Genomic DNA, 12597 nt, shown 5'->3' with positions numbered 1-12597 from the left:
CTCACCCGGCCGGCGCTGCCACCATCGCCTCGTCCCGCCGCCATCTTGGGGGCGGGCATGGCAATACGGGCGCGACGCCATCTTTGTGCAGGGCGCGCTCCACAGGGGAGCGGGCGGGGAGAGCGGGGGGAGTGAGGGCGGCGGCGCCATCTTGGTGCCGGGCAGCGCTCAAAATGGCGCCAGTCTTAAAGGAACCGAAAGCATTCAGCTGCTGAAAAGTTTGTGGTATCTGAAAAAAGTGATTCACTCGTAGCTATTTGTTACTTGTCTGACGTAATGGACAACACTGTGCAGCATAATTTCTTTTTAAATGAATAAAGGATGGTTCAAAGGCATTAGTTGTAATTTTATTAGTGTACAGCAGGTGGTTCTGAGTGGTTAAGTGCAGCCAATTTTAACTTGTCTACACCAGTGATGTGTGGAACAATAAAGTAAGTGCATCTGTGGCTTTCAAGGAATATTATAAGTCTTAGCAACTTCCTGTAGCCACAGGCACAGGACCTGTACCAGAGGAGCTGGGATATGTCCTTATGTTTACATATGGGGATATAAGGACTGTATAACATAAGGACCTGTACCAGAGGAGCTGGGATATGTCCTTAAGTTTACAGCCTTATGTCCTACCAGTGCCAGGACATAAGGCTGTAAACTCTTATCAGCCCAGTGCAATAGCTAAGTTGTTTTTTTTTAACTGAACGCTAGTTAAGAATTGTTCATGTTCCAATGCATTTATTAAATTAAAATTACCTGAAGAAAATTAAGGTTTTAACTTTCCTTGAGTTTTATAGTAAAAAGTACAAGGTCGGATGTGCCCTTTACATCACTGACCTCATCCAGAAATTTCTGCTAAATTCCAAGAGGGCATTAGGGTGAAGTTTCATTATACTTTTGGACCAATATAACGTCTAAATCCTGACAGAGAAGGTGGGGGCTTGTGTCCATCCCTTTTTCTCCCTACTCCTCCCTGCCCACATCTCTTTTTCCTTGCAAGACCTTTTGCCCTCATATCTACCCTGAACCAGTTCAACTCATGAACCTGACAGAAAATTGGCCACTTTTCTGCTAAACTGGCTTTTTGCTAATACATCTAAACAAACAAGTTCAATTCAGGGACAAACAACAGCCAGGGAAGACACAAGGCTGGTGGAGGACAGGGCAAAGAAAGCGCGGGAAAAAATGCCACTGAGCCATTTGAAGGCTCCAGATCTGACACAAACATTCTACAGAACCAAATTTTCCTTCCATCTGTTTGTTTCAGTGTTTGATTTAAACAGAAATTTAGACAACAGAGTTTTCCTCTCCTTGTAGACATTCCCTCCTGCTTAATCACCTCAGGGATGCCTGAGGGGTGTCGCGTTGGGATTGGGAACCTTTGGCACAGCGGATGCAGCCGCTTCCTTTCCCCATGGCTCATTTTTTCCTGCTGTGAAAGGGCGACAGAAATTATTCAGGAGACTTACAGGACCTGACTCACGGGTGCAGGTCAAGCCTTGTCACTAAAGGAAGAGGGAAGAGAAGGCAGTTTTCGCTCAACACCTCACTGCAGTAGCTGTCAGCTCTCAAGCACTGAGGCAGAGCTCGGCTCCCACCCACAGCCCAGGGCCAGGTAATGCTGCAGGATCGTGGCAGAAGGACCTTACACTTATCCATTCCCTTCTCGAATAATATTAAGCCTGCAGGGCGAAATTTTTGAGAGGATTTTGACTTAAAAATTCATTTTTTAAAATGATCAAAGGCTTCACTCGAAGGCAAATTCCTTGCCATTGCCACGCTAAAGTATTTACAAACCACAAAAAATATGCCGCTATGGTTATGCCAGAGTGAGCTTCCACCTGAACACAAGCTGGGGTATTTCCCCAGGCAGCCGAACCCTCAGAGCCCACAGAGCCCTCAGAACGCTTTTCCTCACCAGGGCTGCAGCTTCACCCCGCCTTCCTGCGGCCTCAGCGGCTCCTCCCAGGAAGTCCCAGCCGCACATGAAGGCTTTCGGGCAGAGGAGAAGGCAGGATGTGTGCCAGGGCAGCCTGGGCGGCTGTGCCAGCCTTTGCAGCCTAAAGCAGCGCGGCCCAGCTCGATGTAAGTTGTTTTTGTCCCCGCTGTTCCTCTGGCAGCTGCTTTGTCCCTCAGTGTCAGCTCCTGCTGGCGCTGCTGCTGCTGCTCTCGCCCTGCACTCGCCCTGGTGCTGCGCTCCTCCTGGGGCACATCCAGGGACAGCCGTGTCCCCAAAGCCTCCCGGGTGCACCCCCGAGCTGCCAAGGGGGGGATCGAGGAGCACCGGGATGGAGGAGACGGCTGCGACCCGCGGGCTGGAGGTGGTGAGTGACCAGTCCCCGAGGTGACCTTCCCAGTTGTCACCTCCAAAATCCTCTGCTCAGCCCAGTTCACCCTTCCAGAGTCAGCGGTGTCCCGGTCGGCTGCTCCCAGGTGCTGCCCTCAGTCCAGCACACAGCTCCACCACAGCTCTGTGTTTGCTGCTATCTGATAAAGCCTTTTTTACTGCCACACTTTGATTCTGTCCCCTGCAGGGTAGGTCTCCTCATTCTAGGACTCCTTTGCTTTGCACCCCAAAGCAGTGTCCCCCCACATCTCAGTGTCATGCAAGCACAAAGTGGAGATTTTGCAGTCATAATCAATATGATGCTCTGGCTTCCAATTTTTCCATAAATTGTGCTATTTTTTCCCACTTGGCAAACAGATGTGAAACCTCACTGGTCTCAGCTGGCAGCTGCTTTACACTTTTTTTAGAAATGACAAAAAATGCAGACACTGGAGACTTGCATCCTGCATGTAAGGATACAAAGTGCCCTTAGGAGTATTGAGAGCTTACCTGTGGGCTGGTAAGCTTCAAATCTGTTTTAATTAATTTTTTGGCAGATAGGTAAATTAATTCATGGCTGATCATTATAAAGGTGCATACATCCTCCAGCCTCATTGCTTTTATCTCAAGTACCTAACAAAACATTCACTTATTTTAGCTTAAATATTGTATGTGTAAGTAATGCTGTAGAATAGTAAAAGAAACCTGAGGTGAAGGAACAGGCTGCATTTTACACACAGAAATCAATTTGCTTGGGGCCTTGAAGGAAAGATAATCACCAAAATCACTTTAGACATAGAAGGTGTTTTATTCCTGTTAATTGGAATAAAACTTATTGGAATAAGTTTAACTTATTCTGTAACTAAACCAGAGCTGCAGCAGCTGAGAGGCCAGAGATTTCTGTATGGGCCAGGAAGGTGAAAGTGTTGCAAGGGAGGAAGGGCAGAGGCAAGAGTTACCTGGGCTCAGTGACACTGGATGGGGAGCTGGTGCTGAGTACCAAATTCCCAGAGGATGCCCTCTCACTGGTGTCCACACCACTCCCATCGGTGCAGAGGAGAGCAGGGGCAGCCTGGACTGGGAGAGAGGAGGCAGAAGTCATGGTTGCCCTTGTGATCCTGATCCTGTGTGTCATGGGCACAAAGTACAGCCCCAGCACTGGGGACGTTGCAGTGATGACACACAAAGCAGCTGGCTTTGCCTTTTCCTCTCTGTGGCAGAACAGCCTCGGCTTTGGGTCTGGGCCTGCCTGATCCCAGCTACAGGTGTGCTTTAACCTGTGCAGCAATTGTCTCAGCCCTGTCCTTTGTCTGGGAATTGCAGGTGTGTGCCTGCAGGAGTGAGAGAGCAGGAGCCGTGGCATGCTCAGGAGAGCGGGACCGTCCCTGCGCCACTTCTTGCTGCAGAGGAACAGCAGTGCTGGACATAGCTCGTGCTCCAGAGAGGTATGGAATGCCCAGTGGCACTGTTCCTGGCTGGCAGCCTGCCCAGGGCAGCTCAGAGCTGACAGAACATATCAGAAAAAGCCACTCTGGTGCAATTTCCTCTATATCTGCTTATTTCCAGGGAGCATTTAAAGGATCCTCATAAGTAAGGGGATATCCCTCATAGAGGAGAAGGCTCCTTGTTTGTGTGGTTGCTTCTTTTGATGGTCTGTACTAGAGCCTCTTGGCTAGCAAAGTACTTGGAGAATATCAGCATCCCAGTCAGAGATCCCAACATGCAGAGCAAGGCAGTCACACACAGCAGAGAGTCAGTGGTGGAAGATCATGGATGCCAAGGCTTCTGCACTGGCACCCAGCTCTCCTGTGTGGCTGCCAGGCAAACTGCCTCTTCTGTCTGGGGACAGAACAGGCTGAAACAGATTTGAGGGCTGCATTGTCCTGAGCCTGTGTTGCTCTCTATGGCAGCATCACACACAGGCTGGGATAAGATGGGATGAAGGGGATATCAGGAAAAAAAAAAAAGTATTTGTTATTTCTGTTCCTAAAGCAGACAAGGCCTTTCCTCAGAACTGGGAATTTCAAGGCTTAAGGCACCTTCTTCCTTCTGATCCCCATCACACTTGGTCATCTGTCAAATTCTCAGCAGCCACACTTTACAAGAACAGCACTGGAGCTGTTAATATTTTACCTCCAGCTATCTTTTACTTCCCAAGCCATAAATCCTTCTGCTCCCACCCAAATCAGCTCAGGCACCAGGTCTTGTGACTGTAACAGCCATGAGCTTCTGCAGAAAGAGCAAAACTGAGGGAGAGGAGAGGAGAGGAGAGGAGAGGAGAGGAGAGGAGAGGAGAGGAGAGGAGAGGAGAGGAGAGGAGAGGAGAGGAGAGGAGAGGAGAGGAGAGGAGAGGAGAGGCTGCCATGGATTCAGTGACTTCTGCTTGTCATTGGCTGCCTGCCTGGCACCAGGGTGGAGCAGAGTCCACCTGGTGCCTTCTGAAACACAGAGCTCCTCGTCTGGGTGTTTGCAAAGATCTCCAGTAAGGGCTGAAGCTGTATAAAAATCCAAGGACCTCAGCACAAAGTATCCTTGGGGCACTGCCCAAATTCTGGTGCAGTGCTGTGGAAACAGCAGAGGGGACCAGGTAAGTGCTGTGCAGCTGAGTGTTGGGAGGAGGCTGACCCAGGGTCCCCCCCACCATCCTGGCATGGCAGGGCACAGACCCCTGCACATCCCAGCTCTGCACCTCACCTCAGCTGCTTTCACGTGCCTTCCTTGTGCCAGTTCAAATGTATTTTATTTGCTGTGGTGACAATGGCTTTCTTGACTCATTGCTTCAGGGCTGCCCTCCTCCTGCCCCCTCACTGTCTCTTTCTGGTGCACTGAGCATCATTTGTCTCCAGTTTCCAGCCCTTTCCCTGTCTGGTGCCTTTTTCCTGCACTGCTGAGTTACTAAATTCTGTCTCTGCTGCTTTTCCTCATCCTCGTGATGAATTCCCCATAAAGCACATCTAACTTTCTCCCACTGTGCTTATCCAACTGGAAGGAGGGTTTTGCTTTCAGTGTTTCCTGCTGTCTCTTTCCACTCCCCTGAGCCTTGATGTACATGGAAATTTCAAACCAGTCACAGCTTGGTACCTCAGTGTGTCTGTACATCACACTGACCTCTGTGCTGGGCTCTCTCTTGCCTGTACCTAGTTACTGCTTGGGTTTAACATGAACTTTAAATAGAAAACTGCACATTTTATAGGATTTAGAGCAAGCCCTCTCCACAAGCACTTCATCAGGACAGAAGAGTATCTACTTCTGCTACTTCATAGAGCAACATGGAATTAAATAGTTTGTTCTTCTAGGAAAAGGGGATATTTAATGGCTTATAGAGTAAGGAGGTCCTCCCCATGAAGATGGAGAGGTTATGGAAGGTAAAAGCCTGAGGTCTGGGGTCCTTGGCCTGGCTGTTACAGCCTAGCTGAGCTTGACCCCATGACTAATCCAAACAGGTAATGAGGTTTAAGGCATTGCCACCTCCCCAGTGAGTGTATAAAAGCTTCTCTTGTTCATCTATTTTCCCAATTCTTGTTGAAACTTGTAAGTGAAAGCAGAAACCACTGCAACAGTTATTACTGCTCCAAGATCAGTCAGGAGCAGCCCATGAAGCAATACTAAAGGGCACACCTTCTGGTGGGAAAAACTTCCCTGGAGAGGCCACAGCCCCTTTGTGGCCTCATTTAAAAGCTTCAAACTCACTTTATTTTTCACTCTCTGCAGGCAAAAATGTCAAGACCAGTGCAAGCTCGGAGGCTGGAGGGAATAGATAAAAACATCTGGTGAGTTAAAAGAATATCTGGTTTACCCAGGTGGTAGATGTGGTTTTAAGCATCCTAAAACCACATTGAGACCACAGTAGCCACACAGCACAGAGCAGAAGTTTCCCTCAACTGCTTTGCACGTGTTCAGGAAGCACATCAGAGCAAGTTTGTCCCAGAAGACTTTACTGTGAGTCAGTGCTGTACCTGCAGCTCTCACTTCAGCCTGTATCAGATTTTTTGCACCACTGGGCAGGCAGAAGCACCACCCTCCCTCTGACCCATCCACCCAAATCTGAGCCAAGTGTTTGCTGCAGCCTGGCACCTGCTCCAAGCTCACCCTGAGGCACCACAAGCAGAGAGGCAGGGCAAGGGCTGCTGCAAATGCCATTCCCATCCTGCCAGGCACAATGTGGCATTGGGAAAGTTGTGTGCTGGAAGAGATTTAAATGGTCCTTCCCCAAGGCCCTGCTGTGTCTGGGCTCAAGCTACAAACCTCCAGTGAGCTGGCTCTTGTTTGGTTTGAGATGAGCAGCAAGTTCAACTCACCTTGCCCTCTGCAGAGACCTTCACAGTGTTTAGGTGCTAAATATTGCAGAGCTGGTACGAGCTTGAAAATCTCCAAGTCCCTTCCTGCTCAGTCCAGGGTGATCTGAAACATCACAGGCTTTCAGCTGTGACCTTACACTGACTACAGAAGCTGTTTTCTGGGAGAATGAATTAAAACAGTTCCCCCAGTGCAATAGTTCATCATCCTTGGTTTAATTGCAACAGGTCTGAACTGACCCGTGCTGGGTCCTGCCTGCCTGTGAGCAGCAGGATGGCTCTGCGGGAGGGACACCAACCCCGCTCCTTCCAGAGAAATGCTGCGAGCACACCTGGTGCCAGCACACTGCTCACACCCTCTGAAAGTGCTTTTGTTTCCCTTCTCTCCAGGGTGGAGTTTGTAAAACTGGCTGCTACCTACTCCAAGGTGAACCTGGGCCAGGGCTTCCCTGACTTCCCTGCACCAGACTTTCTGAGAGAGGCACTGATGAGAGCCCTCAGCGGGGGGAACCACATGCTGCACCAGTACACCCGTGCCTTTGTGAGTGACAGATCTCCCTCCCCAGCACCACCCCCTCCATCCCCACCAGCCCTGCCTTCTTCAGAGCTCACCAGGCAGCAATAAACAGCAAAAAGCATGAGACAAAACACACATCCAGCCTTGATCCATGCCTACTGTTCCCAGTAACTCCCTGCTTTACTGGGATGTTTGAAGCAGCCGGGCTGGAAGATCTCACAGGGCTCTTGGCTTCCCAGTCCCCTTCCAAGGGTTCATCCTTGGTTTAGGAGTCTTCTGCAACCCAATTCCCACCCTCCTCTCACCCCACAGGGCCACCCACCTCTGGTGAAGGTCCTGGCCCAGTTTTTCGAGAAGCTGCTTGGACGAGACCTGGATCCTATGACCAATGTGATGGTGACTGTGGGGGCATACCAGGCCCTGTTCTGCTGCTTCCAGGCTTTAGTGGATGAAGGTGATGAGGTAACCCAAGATAAGGGCTTGTTGCACTGCCAGTCTTCCCCCAGGGGACCTGCAGGCTGGTTTTCATTGTCCTTTTCCAAAGCAAAACCAGTTTTATCCCTTTCCTGCAGTACCTGAGCTTCCAAAGGAAGAAATTATTTGCTACAGGGCACTGCTTCAATTCTGCATAAAGCAAAATAACCCTTTTTGTCCTGAGTGGTGGTGTCCTTCCTGACACTCCCCACAGGCAATGCAGGTTCTCCATTACAGTAATTAGGGATTAAAATGTCCTGTCCCTCCCATTGCTCTCTGCACTCCTCAGGGAAGGTCTGAGCAGGACCAGGAGAATGCTGATATGTCCTTTTCTTCCAGGTGATAATCATTGAACCTTTCTTTGACTGCTATGAGCCAATGGTGAAAATGGCTGGTGGGACACCTGTGTTTGTGCCTCTGAGACCGGTGAGTGGGTGGAGAAGGGAAGAGTCACAGCAGTCAGCAAAGAGGTCAGTGGTAAACAAGGTGCAGACGTAGCAAAGCAAACCAAGATTCCCATGTTCTCTCTAGAATCCTCCAAAAGATGGAAAATTAATGTCTAGTGCAGACTGGCAGCTGGACCCAGCTGAACTGGCTTCTAAATTCAGTGAACGGACAAAAGCCATCGTCCTGAACTCACCCAACAACCCTCTGGGCAAGGTAACACTGCTGGCCATGCTGGGCCCTGGAAGCTGCTGGGGTGCCACATTTGCAGGGCAGCAGTGACTCAGCCTCACCCCACAAGGGAAGGGGGTGCTGTGGGAGCACCACATGCTGTGCTCAGTCTCCTGGTGGTTTTAAGCCTTGTCTTTTGTGCCAGCAAAGACAACTGTTAGACCACTGCAGCAGCTCCTGCCCCTCCCTGGCACAGAGACAGTGCCAGGAGGACACTCACAACCTGCAGGGACAGGCAGGGGCTCAGAAATGCTCCTGCTGTGCCTCTGCTGCACTCCGTGCCTGCTGCAGGTGTTCAGCCGCGGGGAGCTGGGGCTGATTGCAGAGCTGTGTGTGAAGCACGACGTGCTGTGCATCAGCGACGAGGTGTACGAGTGGCTGGTCTACGACGGGAAGCAGCACATCCGCATCGGTACGGGGCAGGGCCGGTACGGGGCAGGGCCGGGCCGGGCTGGGCGGGGCTGCAGGGCAGGGAATGGGCATTGCACTGGCGGCTCCTGGAAATCCCAGGAGCTCCTGGAAATCCCAGGAGCTGCCTGCAGGCACAGCTCTACTAGGGATGAATCCCCCACTGGGGGTATTTCGCTGCATTTCAATCTCAGCCTCCAAACCAGGTCCTAAACAGAAGCTCTGACTTCAAGCCAGAGGGGAGATCTAGAGCAAAAAGCCACTTGGCTCCAGTGAAACTGATTTTTTTTCCCATGCTTTGTAAAGCCACAGTTTTCTGAATGTCTGTAGTTCCAGGAAATCCATTTCAACACCGTTTCAGCCCGTTCTTCCAGTTGGAGTAACATGCCATCACCTTGATGCAGGGTGATGGTGCTTGGCATCTCTGAGAGCCCCTGGGGCTGGGTACATGCCTGTGAAAATGCTTAATTGAAAGGAGATGCTCTTGAGAAACCTGGCTGCCTGCTTGGGATGTGCTCTGAGGCTCATCCAGGTGAAAGATGTGCTGTGAACACTGAAGATCACCGTGGATTATGGTGGCAGAGGGCTCAGCCCAGTCAGGAGCACGCTGAGCTCTGCCATTGGGGGTTCTCTCCTTTCATTGCCAGCCAGCCTGCAGGGGATGTGGGAGCGCACGGTGATCATCGGGAGCGCTGGGAAGACCTTCAGTGCCACAGGATGGAAGGTGAATATCCCATGTGGCACCTCATTGTGTCCCCATCCCTGTCCCTTTGCCACAGGACAGCACTGGGGACACTGTGGCCACGCTCAGCTTTGAGCCTCAGGGTCTGAAAGTACCAGAGGTGCTCCATGAAATTTCTGTCTGTAACATACAATGAAAGCAGCACAGGCACAGAAAGGGGAGTCTGAGCAGGCAGCCAGACTCACCATCTTCCTCCTCCTCTCCTGGCTGCAGGTGGGCTGGGTTGTGGGCCCTGACAGGCTGCTGCAGCACCTCCGTACTGTGCACCAGAACTCCGTGTACCACTGTGCCACCATTGCCCAGGTAAGGCAGCTCCCTGCACCTGGCCCTGCAATGCCCAAGCCCTCAGAGCAGGGGTGAGAGGTGGTCCTCTTGCCCACAGCTGACCTGAAAGGCACACACAAGTCATTTGTGGTGCCCTGGAAATGCTCCTTCCTCTCTCCCTACTGTTGTTCTGCGTCTGGGAGAGAGGGGAGAATCCAGCCTGCCTGGGGTATATTCTTTATCTTGCATTGACAGATCTAAGGGGCAGTTCAGAGGGGCTGGAGGCAGAGACCTTCCTAATCAGCTGTGAATTGCAGGAACTTCAGTTCCCAAGAAAGCCCTGACCATCTTCCCACTGGGCACTGGCCCCTCTCTCCTTACAGGAGGCTGTGGCTCAGGGTTTCCAGAGGGAGCTCATGCTCTATGGAAAACCAGAGAGCTACTTTGTCCAGCTCCCCAAGGAGCTGCAGCAGAAGAGAGACTGGCTGGTTCAGAGCCTGGATGGGGTGGGCATGAAACCCATCATCCCAGAGGGCACCTACTTCCTGGTGGCAGACATCTCCCCGTTCAGTGAGTCACCTGCAGTCCTGCCCAGGTGGGCTGGGTGTGGGGCGTGGTACTGCTGGCAGGGACAGGAACCTGCATAAACCATCGTCAAAGCAGGGATGGGCTGCATGTTCCTCATCCCAGCTGCAAGGATGTGGGCTTGGGGCTCAGCTGAGGCACCTGGCAGCTGCCCCAGCCTCTGTCCTGCTGTGCTTCTCCTGCAGAATCTGATGTCCCCGATGTTCCCAACTCAGATGAGCCCTACGACTCCAGATTTGCAAAGTGGATGGTCAAGAACAAGGTAAAAGGGTCTGGCCCTTCCTGCTGCCTTTACCCTGGGTGGGTTTGTTCCCACCCAAGCTCAGGGCTGGGGCACAGAGGCTGCAGCCAGCCCAGAGCAGCACCCTCAGCTCCCTGTGCTTCCTCTGCCCAGGGCCTTGCTGCCATCCCGCTCTCCGCTTTCTACAGCGAGGCCCACAAGAACAACTACACCAATTTCATCCGGTTCTGCTTTGCAAAGGTGAGATATGGACAGCACTGAGGAAGGCAAGGTTGGGAGCAATAATCAGGGCTGGTTTAATGGGAGAAATGCCAGGAAGAAATGCAGGATGCCTCGGGCATTGGAGCCCCACCATGGCATCCCAGCTGGAGCAACCACTCCTGCAGACACATGAGCTGAGCTGGGGGCAGCAGATGTGCCAGGGCCATCCTAAACATCCTAACTTTTCCCATCAGCATCCTACATCTCTTGGCCAAGGAAGGGATTCTCTAGGTGCCCCTTTAGCTGCCCAATGGCTGTGCCTGTCTCAAACTGAACCTGCAATGCTCCAGAATGAGAACAGGATTTTTGTATCAACAGTTGCTGCAGTGACGGGGAATAGGATTTGGCTGGGAGCCACTGACCAAAGCTGTGGTATTTTTTAGGAGGAAGCTACACTGAAGGCAGCAAGTGACATATTGCAAAAATGGAAACAGGAGAAAACCAGCTCCTGAATACACTGAGAGAGCCAGGCTCTCCTTGGTCCTCATCTGCCCCAACTGCTCTTCTTCTTCACTTGCCTAAAAACTTTGGTATGTTCTAACTTCAGAGCTTTCAACAACAACATTTTCTGACAGACAAATGGTTAAGTTTTTCCAGGCCCAGGGCCTGGGGGACATTTTCAGTCACTGTGAAATTATTTCAAGAAGTGAGATTTTGTGTGCACTGACAACATTTGACATTTCTTACCTGTGAAAACTTTGCTAATCAGTTCTGGGATGCGTCCAGTAACACACAAGGTGAGGATGGCTCCTGGGCTCTGTCTCATCACTAAATTCTGAAAAAGTGTTTCAGGACTTACCTTTAAGGCCGTGCTGGAGGGTTAATGTGGCTTGTCTTGTTCCACATCCCCACTCAGGGCAGCATTTCCACCAACACTCACGTTCCCACAGGACTAGACAGCATCACCAGCCATCAGTAAGGTGACTCCTGTGATCCTGATGATTACAAACCCAGTGAAATGACATTTCCCATCACAAACTATTTTCCCACAATTTTCTTCCATGCATCTCTGGAGAAGATGACCACACAATTGGTTTCCCCAGGAAGCAGGCTTTCACCAATAGCCTGGCTATTGTCAAACCTTCCAAATTATTCCTGGCACTTTCTCAGGGTTTGGCAGCATCGTCCAGGCTGCAGAGCAAAACCTTCTGGCCTTTGACAAGTGCACACAGTGGCTGGGGAGGAAAGGCACTGTGGCCTTGGCTGCTCCTACTGCTGGTGGCCACCACAACCTCCCACCCCGTGAGCTGGTGGGAAAACACGAGCAATTCTGGAGAGGAAATTCTTGCATCAGTATTGATTTCAGCCTGGATAAGAGTGTAAAACATCATCATCAACCATCTGGGACTTGTGTGCAACAGACTGTGCGATGAGTGTTTGTAGCAGTTAAATTATTAAAGTGGAATTACTGCAATCATGGAAGAGTGTCTCTGTAATGACTGCAGGACTGATGGAGCTCTCCTTGAGAGCTGCCTCATCTGTGCTGGCTCCTGTGATGGTGGCTACTTGTCCCACTCAGGCTGGTGGGGAGAGCTCTGTGGGTTTTCCATATTGGGCTGCAGCTGGTGATGCCAATCCCCTTGGAAGCAGAGCTGCATGGGCCAGCAGGAGGGAGAGAGAGGGGGAAGGAGGCAGCAGCCACCTGCCTTTCCTGGTGTCCCATCTCACCTGCAGGCTCAGCCTGGGTGAGTGAGGGTGCTGCTGAAAGCCCTTTTGCACCCATATAAGTACCAAACATGGGGAGAGTCGCAGTTGCTGAAATAGAGAAAGAACCGTGCAATTAGATTGTTAACGGGAAGATTAATTGCAACACCCCCA

General features: G+C 51.2%; 1 protein-coding gene across 2 annotated transcripts; it reads left to right on the top strand.

The window, feature by feature from the left end:
* Positions 1-1925: 1925 nt before the first annotated feature.
* KYAT1 (kynurenine aminotransferase 1) lies at positions 1926-12196 on the top strand. 2 transcript variants are annotated; one of them, XM_071454322.1, is made up of 14 exons: positions 1926-2076; positions 3641-3762; positions 6029-6087; positions 7003-7153; positions 7442-7591; positions 7943-8029; positions 8135-8263; positions 8570-8690; positions 9334-9410; positions 9642-9731; positions 10076-10262; positions 10463-10539; positions 10672-10758; positions 11163-12196. In XM_071454322.1, the coding sequence occupies exons 2-14, from the start codon at positions 3679-3681 to the stop codon at positions 11229-11231; spliced, it is 1368 nt and encodes a 455-aa protein (XP_071310423.1). In that variant the 5' UTR covers positions 1926-2076; positions 3641-3678; the 3' UTR covers positions 11232-12196. The 2 variants fall into 2 exon arrangements, 1 of the variants encoding a protein (XP_071310423.1); XR_011683678.1 differs by lacking the exon at positions 11163-12196 and having other exon boundaries at positions 10076-10287; positions 10672-10690.
* The last annotated feature ends 401 nt before the right edge of the window (positions 12197-12597 follow it).

The sequence above is a fragment of the Agelaius tricolor genome, unplaced genomic scaffold (assembly GCF_023055355.1).
Source record: "Agelaius tricolor isolate 1412-34295 unplaced genomic scaffold, bAgeTri1.0.p SCAF_38, whole genome shotgun sequence".
In the NCBI taxonomy this organism is placed as follows: Eukaryota; Metazoa; Chordata; class Aves; order Passeriformes; family Icteridae; genus Agelaius; species Agelaius tricolor.
The sequence above is the reverse complement of the archived record's forward strand: the minus strand, read 5'-3'. Positions and strand labels throughout refer to the sequence as shown.

What these genes read in the sequence shown, in the direction of transcription:
- KYAT1 (XM_071454322.1), top strand. Translation starts at nt 3,679, where the DNA reads ATGCTCAGGAGAGCGGGACCGTCCCTGCGCCACTTCTTGCTGCAGAGG. An exon ending in CCAACAACCCTCTGGGCAAG is followed by an intron (nt 8,264 to 8,569) that starts GTAACACTGCTG and finishes TGCCTGCTGCAG; the next exon opens with GTGTTCAGCCGCGGGGAGCT. An exon ending in ACTGTGCCACCATTGCCCAG is followed by an intron (nt 9,732 to 10,075) that starts GTAAGGCAGCTC and finishes CTCTCCTTACAG; the next exon opens with GAGGCTGTGGCTCAGGGTTT.